Source organism: Artemia sp. Qi Xiang Cuo, chromosome 5 (genome assembly GCF_049724085.1).
Source record: "Artemia sp. Qi Xiang Cuo chromosome 5, ASM4972408v1, whole genome shotgun sequence".
NCBI lineage: Eukaryota > Metazoa > Arthropoda > Branchiopoda > Anostraca > Artemiidae > Artemia > Artemia sp. Qi Xiang Cuo.
In genome coordinates, this window is record NC_142798.1 from 68,910,062 (window position 1) to 68,923,016 (window position 12,955).

Here is a 12,955-nt window from a genome sequence, read left to right on the forward strand (position 1 = left end):
GGTTTTTTGTACTTTCAAAAGAGCTATATATTCTAATTAAACGGTCTTTGTGATTCAGGAATTTGTGACTCGAACAAAATTCGAACTTTAGCGTAAAGAGCGAGGTGTTAACTAGGGGGCAAACCCCCTCATATGCCTAATAATTTCTGTTCGTTTTAAGTTTCAATGTTGCTCCTTACTTTCAGCTGAAAGAACTTGTTTTATTATTTATTTAATGACACAAATAAAACCACATTATCCGGTGTCGGAAAAAAAACAAACAAAAAAACAGTAATACCTGGTGATGACCATGAAAAGGACGACCCAAAAATGATGACAAAATAGACTTGCAGCAAAATACTACAAAGCACTGGTAAGGCCGGCGTTGTTAAAAAAGGCAACAGATAAGCTATGTAACCAATGGGTACTATTTACGATAGTAATGTATGTATGCAAAGAAGTGTGTAAGTAATAGTTCACTGACCCCTGTTTCACAAGATAGTTTTGAAAGTGCAGAGTCCACTCTAAAAAAAGCAGCATGTGGTACTTCTATAAACTATATTGCGATAAGGATCGCTAGTTCAATGATATATTTGTGAGAATCCAATTTTGTTGGCCAGTTTGTTTTAATTTTTGTTGGTGGTTATTTTTATATTTCATGTTCTTAAAAGATTAGTTTTGCTTTTTTGTCGACTATTATGAGGCCATTCCATGGTTTTATAACTTGTAGTTTTACTTTTGAGATTACGAAAATTGTAATAGCCTAAAAGAGAGAAAATTAATTTTAGAGACAACATTTTGAGTTTGTTTCGATTCTGGCGTTATAAGACCGCAATTCTAAGTCTGTTTTGAGTCTCTTGTGCTTGGAATTCAGAGAATTTGCCTGCCTTAACTTATACTATAAAAAACTACTAAAATCAGGCTGCTTTTTTTTTTAAAGGGGTTCAAAACCGTTTTCAACTTTTGTAAACTAAAAATTCTTGTGATAAGCCCCCCCCCTCCCCGAGCAAAAATCCTAGATTCGGTCCTGGATTTAACAAACATCGGGTACTTGTTAAATATACGGAACACATAAACACACCAAAGAAGTGAGTTAGATCAATCCTAATGAAATATACCAAAATATTAGGATAATATAATATTGTAGGAACATAATTCATGGAAACTACGGCAAAGAATTATGGAAAGTAGTCTACCCAGAACGCATTATATTAAATATCTAACCTAACCCCTAACCACCTCTGTATATTAAATATTTAATAAAAATATATATACATCTTAGTTTTTCTCACTCAAAATAAGCGAATCATAACCGATCCCGGAGGCAAACCTATTTTTGTCAGATCCTTCACAGCGCATTTCTTGAGTGTGTTCCGTATAATTAACCTGTGCCGAACATTGCACTTCTGTATGATTTTTTATATTTGTTTTTTTTTCTTTGGGGGGGGGGGGGTATATTGGGATTAAGACCGAAGTGGTCAAAACGGTCAAAAGCTGTTGACGTATTTAAGCTATGGAAATCGTGGAGAAAACAGTAGGGACTATCTATTTCAAGGAGCATCCCCACTCTATGGGTATCTTGCTTGAAAAATACTTCTAACAAAACTGAAACGACAAATTTCGCTGGTTAAATTATTCACTCAAGATTTATGTGTGGAAGGATCTAATGATCCCTACCCCCCCCCCCCCCCGAAATGACGCCCCTGTCCCTAGATTAGCTTCTGAGTTGAATAATTCATTATCAGTCATTTAAGTGATATCCAATACGTGAAGTATGGTTTATAGATTTTTTTTTTACTAGATTAACAGGCTGAAGTTCCAAACCGGAAAATTTTTGTCATAGAATATTCTCAAGCCATATTTTTATTATCTTTTGTCGGCATTTGCGAAATGGCAGCAGCAATCTCTTTTATCATTCGCAAATTGTCAGGTCCATGATAACTTTCAGCGTCTGTGCTAAAACTCGCCAGACCATTCACTCTGGTTTCAATGATGTGCTAAATGTTCTATTTCTAACATCCCTGGGGTGGAATTTTAATTTGCTTTTCTGTCAAACGTTTATAGTTTTTAAATAATTTATCTAAGACTAGCACCCTTTCTTAACAAGAAAGATAACTTTAATAATTTTTAGTCAGTTCATGTATAAGTTGATCATAAATGTAATCTGATCAAGCATTACTAGCCAAATCATTTTTGGGGAAAGGGCAAGGGCAAATACAGGTTTTTGTTCGGGGAGTGGGTGGGTACAAGAAAACTTTAAAAATGCATCAAAATTTGGTTTATATGCCGTGGTTGGGGTGTTTTGCAGAATTGATAGTTATTTCACCATTTTCATTTATGCTACTGATCAACATAATGTTCGTTTCTTAAAGTATTGAGGATATTAAATTAAAAAAAAAACCCCGTGGACTTATTGTCTACTCTGAAAACCGCAATTTTTAAATATTTTTCTTTCGGCTTTTTCAAAACTACGAAGCTTTTAGCCAGTGTCCTATTTTTGTCAATGTTGTCACGTCAAATAGTGAAAGTAAATAGGCAAAACTAATTAGCTAAATTTGACAATGCTCTCCCTCCCTAAAAATTCAGATAAGAAGCGCCCACAAACTCGGAAGCATTTAGGACTTAAGAGCTCGGAAGCATGTAGGGCTAACCGTCTGGGGCTAAATGGAAAGCAGGTCGTTCACGGTTGGGGGTGGGAGGATGTCATAAAGAAAGATTTAGAAGAAATGCAGGCTTCGTGGGAAGTTGTAAAGAGGGAGGCTTTGAATAGAGTGGGATGGAGAAGGAGCTTACGTGGCTGTGTTGGCCTCAGGTGGCTTCGTGCTGTGGTGAGTTCTTAGTAGTAGTAGTAGTAACTTTTTTTTTGTTTAGCACCCGCTACTGCCAAAAACTTGATAACTGAGTGTTGAGGTCATTTCTATTAAAAGGTGAATTTTATTTTTTCTAATTTATTTTACGATGTAAATGGTTGCCTAAGCTTCCACTTAACCAGTTCAAACGATCAGACTGCGGTTTCACTGTCCTTGGTACAATCGCATCACATTATTATTTGATTTTGCTATTTTTTTTTTATTTTTGTAGACTTATTGGCATAATTGTTTTTGAACGATATTTTTGACGAAATATGAAAACAAATATAAGCTATCGTCGTTCAAAATCCTGTTGCTTGTTGTCCACTGAAGCTCGTTTGTAAACTACCAAAAAGATGTCCAATTAAACTGTCCGCTGTGGAGTGTTTGAATTAAAATCAAGTAGTTGCGGACGTCAAGCCATACGCTAATTGTAGAAGAAGCCAAGACAGAAAGTCCGAGTGAGTGAGATGGCAAATCTGGCATAAGCCATTTTTAGGATTGTATAAAAAGGCTCTAGGCGTTTACAAAAGGAGTATGACAACACCCATGTCTTCTTCAGACCAGAAAATAATTTGTACTTTACTTAAAAAAAAGTGTATTGTCAGTTTGATATACATATTCTGATATCTATTCATTATAGTCTTAATACTTCTTCATTTATTAAAGTCAAAAAAGTGGAAATCATTTAAAATGTATTTTGTTTTCAGTAAAGTGCAAATTATGTTCTGGTCTTGAGGAGATGTGGGGGTTTTCAGCCCTACCCATGCTAATTGTTGCTATTTTGAGTTTGAATAGGTTATTTATTGTAATTTTTGTTCGTTTTGGGTTCAGTTCATTTATTTACGGTGATTTGTGGTAGTTTTACGCTGGGAAAATTATTTGAATTTTTTTTTCTACACATTTTTGGCTTAACTAGGCTGTTTACTATTCTTTGACAAACTTGTTTTTGGAAAAAGTTTTTTATATTAATTTTTGTTCATTTTTTATTGACATAGAATTTTTCGTATAAAAATATTTTATATCTTTTTAATTTTTTTTTCTATTATAATCTATAGTTTTTACTTTGAGGATTATTTGACTTTATGTTTGCTCATTTTTGGTTTAGTGAGGCTCTCAACTTTTCTTTAAAAACTTATGTTTCCCATTGACAAATACTATCTCTAAGTAATTAAATAAAAAAACAAGTTTTCAACTGAAAGTGAGGAGCAACCTCAAACCTTAAAACGAACTGAAATTATTACATATATGAAAGGGATTGCCTCCTCCTCAAGACCTCGCTCTTTACGTTAAAGTTCTCTCTCCATGAAAAAATCCGATACTTGTGTGTTATACGCCACTGACTCAAGATTACGATGCGTGAAATTCAAGAACAAACTGGTTTCTTCGTTACTTTAGAAACGAATTTGGGCTATATATTTGTACATTAGGGGGGGGGGTAAAGTAGGTACAATTATTCTACATATTATGAAGTAAGAATTGTTTTCTGACTTCAAACTATTCAAATACTTTACCCCCCCCCTTATGTTCAAATATATAGCCCAAATTATATATTTCCCATATATTCTGTCACTTGTCTTTGTCTTGTCTCACGCTAAGCTGAAAAAAACTAACGAAGACACCGGTTTTGTTCTCGAGTTTTACACAGCGTAAACTTGAGTGAGTTGCCCATAATACACAAGTACCGAAACTCCTTTCGGAACTTAAAAATTCAAACTCAAATAAAATTCTTAAATTTGGAAGGCCTTCTTTTCCACCGGGGGGGGGGGGGTATTAATGGGGAGGTAAAGTATTTGGATAGTTTGAAGTCAGAAAATAATTCTTTCTAGGTAGGGCCACTAAAAAATTAAAGAAGAATAGCGAGGTATCTGGAAATTTTTTTAACTAAAAAAAAAAGAAAACCCAGCCATACGTCATTCCTAGTGACGAACTAAGGTAGATAGTCATAGAACTAAGGGATGAAAGATTGGATTGATTTTGGGTTGACGCGTGACTAACAATGTCCACTGGACTTGTATGCAAAATCTGGGACTGAATTTTTTCTTCGTCTCACAGGCGAACAAGTGTTGCTCCTGTTGCGTGTTGTAAACCACTGAAGCTCGTTTGTAAACCACCAAAAAGATGCCCAGATGCCCACTGTCCGCTGTGGAATGCTCCTCTCTTTGTTACATCCCCCTCCCTTCCATTACTTGGTATTAAGAATATGCTCTTTTAATCAGGAGTTTTTATTCAGTCGTTAATTAACGACGTTCCTCGACTATAGAGGTCCATGGATCGGCCTTGCGGTGGCTGGGGTCAAACCACTGGTTCACCCCTGGACAAACTTGAGAATAAGAATAGTCTTCTTTTTTTCAAATTTTTTGGCTTTGATCTCTTCTAGTTACACATTTCAAGTTTTTGGTAAAGTCAAAATGTCTGGGACAGGGGCGTAATTTGCTATGGGACAGGGGGCAACTGCCCCTCCCAGACCTCGGTTTGCCCCCCTCTCCACCCCAGTTTGCCCCCATCTGAAATTTAGTTTCTTCCAGAATCTTGTCAAAAACTAAGATAAACCTGCATGATTCAAGCATCAGCTGAAACACATCAGTTTTTTTAGTACATATAGCATTATAGTACTATAAAGTACCTTTATAGTATAAATAGTACCTTTATGATACCAAATGGCTTATTTTTATTTTGTTTTTACTGTCAGTTTCACTTGATTTGGTAAAATTGACTTCACCTTTGCCCCCCCCCCCCCAGGATTTTGACGTAATTACGTTACTGGTCTGGGGTGCTATTTTTCGGAGGAAGTAGGTGGAGTTTAGTCAATGCCATACTTTCCAGATTTTCTCTTCTTAAAAAACCTGCGTTTTTATTACTTCATCAAACTATTATTGACAAGTAACAGATTTCTTCAGGATGACTGGCAAGACCAGATGACAAGGCAGTAGGTTCAGTAAGCATTGAATTTGTTTGTGGCATTGTTGGACGCTGATTTTTTTTTTCAGCCAGCACATTAAGCATACAAAAAGAAAATCAAAGTAAAATTTATTGCAAGCTGATAAAAGAACTAGTTGTTCAAAAAAAAAAAGCAAACATAACCTTTTTTTTAGTCTTACTGTATTTTTGCGTATTTTTACAGGGTTATACCCAGATGTCAAATTGGAAGGGAGGCTATTAAACGAAATAAAATTTCGATTTTTGTAAATTCATGCTGGGAGCGGGAGGTCAAAATGGGTAATTTGCCTCCTGTCTTATTAGTTAGGGTTGTTGGTTGGTAATAGCGAAGTGGGAACAAAATATTTTAAAGTTCCCGCAAGACTTTTTTTCGTAATCTTGAATGACGAAATTACTCTTTTTTTACGAGATTTTACTGATACCATTCGTTATGAGATTCTACTGATGCCGAGATTTAGCTTGCGCTGATTTAACCCAATCAGAATTTTTCAGCCAATCATAAGATTCTGTACAAAATCTGATTGGCTCAAATTAAAGCCAGCTAAATCCAGAGGCGGCTTTAGGGGGGGGGGGCACAGAGGGGCATTTTCCTGGGCACAGAAATTTTAGGGGCGCAATATTTCAAACAAATAATCTAACGGTTATAATCTTTGAAGTTTTATTTTGAATGTACCCTAATATTTTTATTTTTTTTAGAAATTGAAGCGTCAGAGGCGTGTCGATGGCTTCGAGCCGCAGGCTTCCCGCAGTACGCTCAGATGTATGAAGGTATGTCAATTAAATTTATGATTGATCATCAATAGCCTTTGTTACTATTAAGGTGTTTCACGTAATTGCACATTTACTACTGAAATGCGTCTCCTAATTAGACATCAAGGAACGTATCTTTTGGTGTAATCAATCTTTGACAGGCTCTTCAGCGAAAGTTGCGTTCTGAAACTTTTTTTAGGCTATCAAAAACATAAAAATTTCGATAAAGCAAAATTAAAAACTGTCACTCAAAAGCTTTTTCAGTCGATGAAGAGAAGGGGAGGGGGTACCGGATTTGAACATCACCTCAAAAATTTGGTTTTCTGAAGTCCCCTGCCCCCAAAAAATACCCCCTCCCCCAAACAAAAATAAAACAAAGAAATTCTGGATATAGGTCTACCCTTGGGAAGGGGTCTGTTTTTTATTTTTTTAAAGTGTTTTTTTTTTGGTTTTTTTTTTGGTTTTAGTGCGAGTTCTTGACAGGCTATGTAGCGGAAACAGTTTTCTTTATACCATTGCAAGTGAATTATTATATATTATTTGAACTTTTTTTTTGTTTTTTTTAAGTGCTTGTAAGTTTTGAAATTTTATGTACTAGAGCTAGGACCTAGGAAGTATTTTGGGAGGAAGAGATTGGCCAGGGTCGTGCGCAACTGCTGTGCCCCCTAGCTAACATTTCATCATTTCCATGATTTCCTATGTAGGCTAATTCCCGTAGTTTTCGTATAATTTGTTTTTTAGACTTTTTTATTCCTCCCTCCCGCTGTAAATAATTTCTTTGTAAGGCCAAATTCCTTTGTAAGGCCATGTCAAGTCGTGCCATTGCATTACATGTCATTTGTACAAAATACAGTAAACTCTTGAGAAAAGGTTTGAAGATCTCACAGGAGATCTTCCCCTCATTCTCTAAAATCTGAAATGGAGCTTTTTTCCTAATAACCGTTCATTTTTCTTGATTCAGGAACTTACTCGGAACTATTACTAAATGTGGCTTATGTTTTATAATCACCTAAATTAGTTGAAATAACAAAAAAGACAACAAATTATGTAATGATCATAGGAGAAACTTAAAAAATCATTAGGTTTTTAGCGTCCATCTCGAATGCCCCCCCCCCCGGACATGCTTGGGTCTGATAATTGCTCTCACTTGGTGTTAGGAAAATAACTGCAGTAATTTTTAATTCCAATTGTAGATAAATTTCTTATTTTTGCATATGTTTTTTTTACTAAAGCCGGATGTATGGATATTCCAAACTTATTTGCAGGCAACAGGAAATTTGAAAATACTTATTTACTATAATGTGCTGAAGCTGGATAAAATAACCTAATCATCAGTTGCTGAAAACCCACATTTTCATTTTTTGCACTTAAAGATTAATTTTGATATTTCACCCAAATTCTTTTCATTCTTCATATTTTAAATTCAAAAGAAAAGACATTAATTAAATTAAAAAATCAATTCAACAAGAGTAAACACTTTACTTGGTACTCACTAATAACAACATTGCATTAGCTTTGATTAAATCCATGGATTTAATTATTTATCCAAATGATTTCATCCAAACCATTCATTCAAATGATTAAATGGATTAGATTTAATAATTCAATCAATCATAACAAATGTAAAACAAATTAAATAACAAAATTACAATTTTAACTGCAGCTTACGCGGGGCAAAGTAAACAGATAAATCATGTTTAAAAAAAAAGTGAAACCGGAAAAGAAAAGATAGGACAGAGAGAACGGGAAGAAATAGGGAAGTGCAATAACATAAAAGTAGAGCGGAAGCTAGGGAAAAGAAAACCTTAATAGGTGGGAATTAAATACAAAATAGTGATTAAAGAACAATTCAAATTAATATTAGGATTAAGGGCGTATCCAGAATTTTTTTAAGGGGAGGGGTGACAAAAGAACGCATATTTTTAAACAAGAGTTTGTTTAGATGCATTTTTGCTACGTTTTTACGATTCGGACAATTTTTTCGGAAGGAAGGGGGGGGGGGTGTTCAGACCTGATAAAGCCCCTCTCCCCTTCACACGGCTTTGATTGGGAGAGATGATATTCCAGAACGAAAAGAACAATAAAAGCCGAAATTAAAGCCAAAGTGGGTTTCATAGACGGGACGTGAAAACAGCTTGGCAAGAAAATACAAATGATGCTTGTCATTGCAAGATGTTTGATACCATTAGAACTTCTATTCCCAGAAGTTTGGTATTCTTGTGTATACTTTTTACAGTTAGCAGCAAAAATTTTGCCTTTCAACTTTTTACTTTAAATGAGTGGTCCAGGAAGAAGGGGCACCCAAGCCCCCCTCCCCTTGGCGGCTGCATACCCTATGCTGAGAACCACAGCGGTTGATCTAAAATTTATTGATTAATTTGACGTCTTTTGGTATTTCAGATAGCATGTTCCCACTGGATTTGTCCGGAGCGAGAGCTGACCATCATTTTCTTGATGTAGAATCTCTGAGTGCACTATTCCGACGATTAGAGATACTCAATCGAGCTTCCAAACTCAAAATGGAATCGGGTACAAGGAAGAAGGTAAGCAAAACACAAATTTACGAGGTCAGAAGACCATAGCCCCTTTTTCAAGGATCAAAGGCCTTAGCCTGTTTTTCAGAGCCAATTCCCGAAGCTGTCAACCGTAGCTAGGGGACTGAATTGACAAAGCCAGCGAAACCCTCTTTTGCTACTTAAATATAAATGTTTAGTTTAAGCTACCAAGCATTTTAAATACCTTCCCCATAGTTTATCAGACAAAGAAGATATATTCTGCTAAATTAAAAATTGGCCCTGGAACGCTTCGAATTACGTTTATAATCCCATTTTTTCGGTTTCAGAGGTTAAATGTTTTCTGTGTAGCCACATCCAGTCATGACCATCATGCCTGCACATAGTTGAGATAGGAACCCCCTGTGACTGTTCCAAAGCCCCCTTGACTGGTTGAAAAAATAGCTGCCCAGAATGCAATTTTTTGTGTTTTGACCCCCACCTCTCCAAGGAAAAATGATATAACGTTCCATGCCCTAGTGCTGGGCCTGTGTGCACATAGGACGATTGCTATTTCAGCACCAGTGAGGGAAAGGGCCTTCTTTATAATTTACGTTCTAGTTGTCTTAGGCTTATGAAACTTTCAGGAATGGATTTACAGCCTAAATTGGGTCTTAGGATGGTGTTTCCAGCTTCCTACTTGTGATCTCATCCTCTCTAGAACATTGACATCTTCTGACGTTCAAAAATGTCTTACGCTTCATGAGTGAAACCTTCGTAACCGAGTGGATCTGTAGTCAAGACTGTGGTCCGTGAAGGAATTGTAAGACTCCTATTCTCGCGCTTCTTCACATTGTAGTCTGCGAAGGAATTGTCAGGCTCATATGCTCGCCCTCTTCACATTGTGGTCCATGGAGGAATTGTCAGGCTCCTACAGTCACCCTTCTTCACCTTTGAAGTTTGAAAACTATACTAAGCAAAATCAGGGTTGACTCATAGTTCGGCCTAATGCTAGAGAGTCAACTTGCCGAGGCCCAGGGTCTAGGGAGAATGGGCCTCATAATATTTCAAAGCCTCGGATGTAGAATAGGTCTAGAGGTAGGAATTTTAAAACAAATCGGACCCTAATAGTGCTGTGCATACATTCCTGATATTTGACATTCCTGTTGAAATGACATTGGACAACTCGTCAATTTTTTTGACTGAGGATTCTCTCCGGCTACAACAATGATATCTTACTTTTCCATCTCCTGAAGCTTTTTTCTCGCCACAGAAGTATGAAGGTTCCACAAAATGATGGTTCACATGCTATTCATTCATTTTCAATTTCTAAACTGAAGAATGACATATTTTTAACTGTTTTTTTAAACCATTATAATTTTAAACTTGGCAGGGCATATTGCTTTAAAATTACTAAATTTGCCATCACGTAAAAAAAGCGACCGCCAATTAGAAGTGATTGATTCAATAGTCTCCAGGGTTGTCATTTCAGCATTTTTTCCTTCATTGTCAACTGGGCGTATAGAGACGATTGGACATGAGGATGAGATGCGTCACATCTTTAGACACTTCTTGATGCCTGGAAAAAGTGCCGCCACAATCTGGCAATGAACCCATTTTTTTATTTTCTTTTTTTTAATGACATAAGATTGTCTAAATTTCAACATTCTTTCAGAGCTGAAAACCAGTAAAGAAAAAGAAGAAAAAAAAGATACAGAACCTTGCTAGGCAATCCTGGAGAATAAAATGGATGGTTATTGTCAAGGGTGCATCCAGGATTTTTGTTCGGGGAGGGGGGGCGGGGTTACAATAAATTTATAAAAAAAACATCAAAATTTGTCTGTATGCATATTGTTACGTTTTCACACGTCAGGCAATTTTTTTTTAGGAGGGGAAGGGAGGGAGAGGGGTTCAAACATCGTACCACCTGCCCTGGATATGGCCTTTGTTATTGTTCAATCAGAGTCAGAATAGGTGAAACAAAAATCAAGAAATTTAATCCAACTAGTTGAAGTCTATAAAATCCAATGTATAAAATAGCCAAAAAGAGTAAAGGTTTCTCAGAGATCTTGTTGTAGAGATCAACTGTATATATCAGAAACAAAGATGTCCACAGGGCAGGGGCTGGGGGGTTCTAAATTTTTCACCCCCCCCCGTCTCTTTAGAAGACAAAAAATTGAAAATTTAATTATAATTTTACTGGCAGAAAAAGCTTTTCGAAAGTTATCCCGCCTCCAGCCCTTTGAAAATGGAAAACTTCAGCTGGCGTCGCTGTCTAACAGTAATGGACTATCCCACATACAAAGTTGAATTTGCAGAATAAACCCTAGACAATTTGGAAACCAGTAAAAACAAAGAAGATGGAAACTAACTCCTCCCCCCCCCCGCACCCTATCTGCTAATCAGAGTTCGAAGAAAAGTTTGCAAATTAATTGCAGCATAGATTAAGTTTGAAACTTAACTGTTCACAGATCGTTAAGCACAATTTGTTATTATTACTACTGCTACTAATAACTCACTGGAGCACTAAGTCGCCTGAGGCCAGCATAGCTACGTACGCTCCTCCTCCATCCCAATCTATTCAAAGCCTCCCTCTTTACGCTCTCCCAAAAAGTGCCCAATTCCCTTAAATCTTTCCTTACAATATCCTCAATTTGCTATTGATAAATACAAATATAAATTTTTACTTCAAAACTTAATTGAAATGAAAAAAAGAATCGTCTAAAGAATAACTAAAGGCATGAAATGAAAAAAGTAAAACGAAAGAATTAATTGCAGTACAAGTGAAGTGTGAAATTTAGCTGTTAAATGAAAAGTTTGTTATTGATAAGCACAAATATAAGTTTTTACTTCGAAACTGAATTGAAGTGAAAAAAAGGAATCGTCTAAAGAATAACTAAAGGCATGAAATGAAAAAAGGAGAAGAAACCATTAATCACATCACAAATGAAGTGAAAAATTTAGCTGCTGAATGATAAATTTGTTATTGATAAGGACAAATATAAATTTTTACTTCAAAACTTAATTGAAATGAACTAAGAATCGTCAAAGAATAGTTAAAGGCATGAAATGAAAAAAAAGGAAAAGAAATAATTAATTGCAGCATAAGTGAAGTGTGAAATTTAGCTGTTAAATGAAAAATTTGTTATTGATAAGCACAAGTATAAGTTTATACTTCGAAACTGAATTGAAGTGAAAAAAAAGGAATCGTCTAAAGAATAACTAAAGGCATGAAATGAAAAAAGGATAAGAAAAAATTAATCACATCACAAATGAAGTGAAAAATTTAGCCGTTAAATGATAAATTTGTTATTGATAAGGGCAAATATAATTTTTTACTTCAAAACTTAATTGAAATGAAAAAAGAATCGTTTACAGAATAGTTAAAGGCATGAAATGAAAAAAGGAAAACAAATAATTAATTGCAGCTCAAGTGAAGTGTGAAATTTAGCTGTTAAATGAAAAGTTTGTTATTGATAAGCAGAAATATAAGTTTTTACTTCGAAACTTAATTGAAATGAAAAAAAGGAATTGTCTAAAGAATAACTAAAGGGGTGCAATGAAAAAAAGGAGAAAAAACGATTAATCGCATCACAAATGAAGTGTGAAATTTAACTGTTGAATGATAAATTTGTTAGTGATAAGCACAAATATAAATTTTTACTTCGAAACTGAATTGAAAGGAAAGAAGAAGAGTAGGAATCGCCTAAAGAATAAGGAAAGGCATGAAATAAAAAAAAGGAGAAGAAATAATTAATCGCATCACAAGTGAAGTGTAAAATTTTAGCTATTGAATAAAAATTTTGTTACTGACAAGCACTAATATAAATTTTTACTTCGAAAATGAATATGAAATCAAAAAAGGAGAAATAAGAATCGTCTAAATAGTAACTAAAGGGAGGCAAATGTTGTGATAGTAATGAGCAAACATAGGAGACAACAAAA

General features: G+C 35.4%; 1 protein-coding gene across 3 annotated transcripts in view; it reads left to right on the forward strand.

The window, feature by feature from the left end:
- The window catches only part of LOC148952434 (rho GTPase-activating protein 7-like), a 238,533-nt gene that overhangs the window by 168,318 nt on the left and 57,260 nt on the right, over positions 1–12,955 (forward strand). For all 3 annotated transcript variants that reach the window (XM_089089878.1, XM_089089879.1, XM_089089880.1), the window contains 2 exons: positions 6,465–6,536; positions 8,919–9,061. In XM_089089878.1, coding sequence (XP_088946004.1) covers positions 6,465–6,536; positions 8,919–9,061 — 215 coding nt within the window. The remainder of the gene's footprint in view (positions 1–6,464; positions 6,537–8,918; positions 9,062–12,955) is intronic.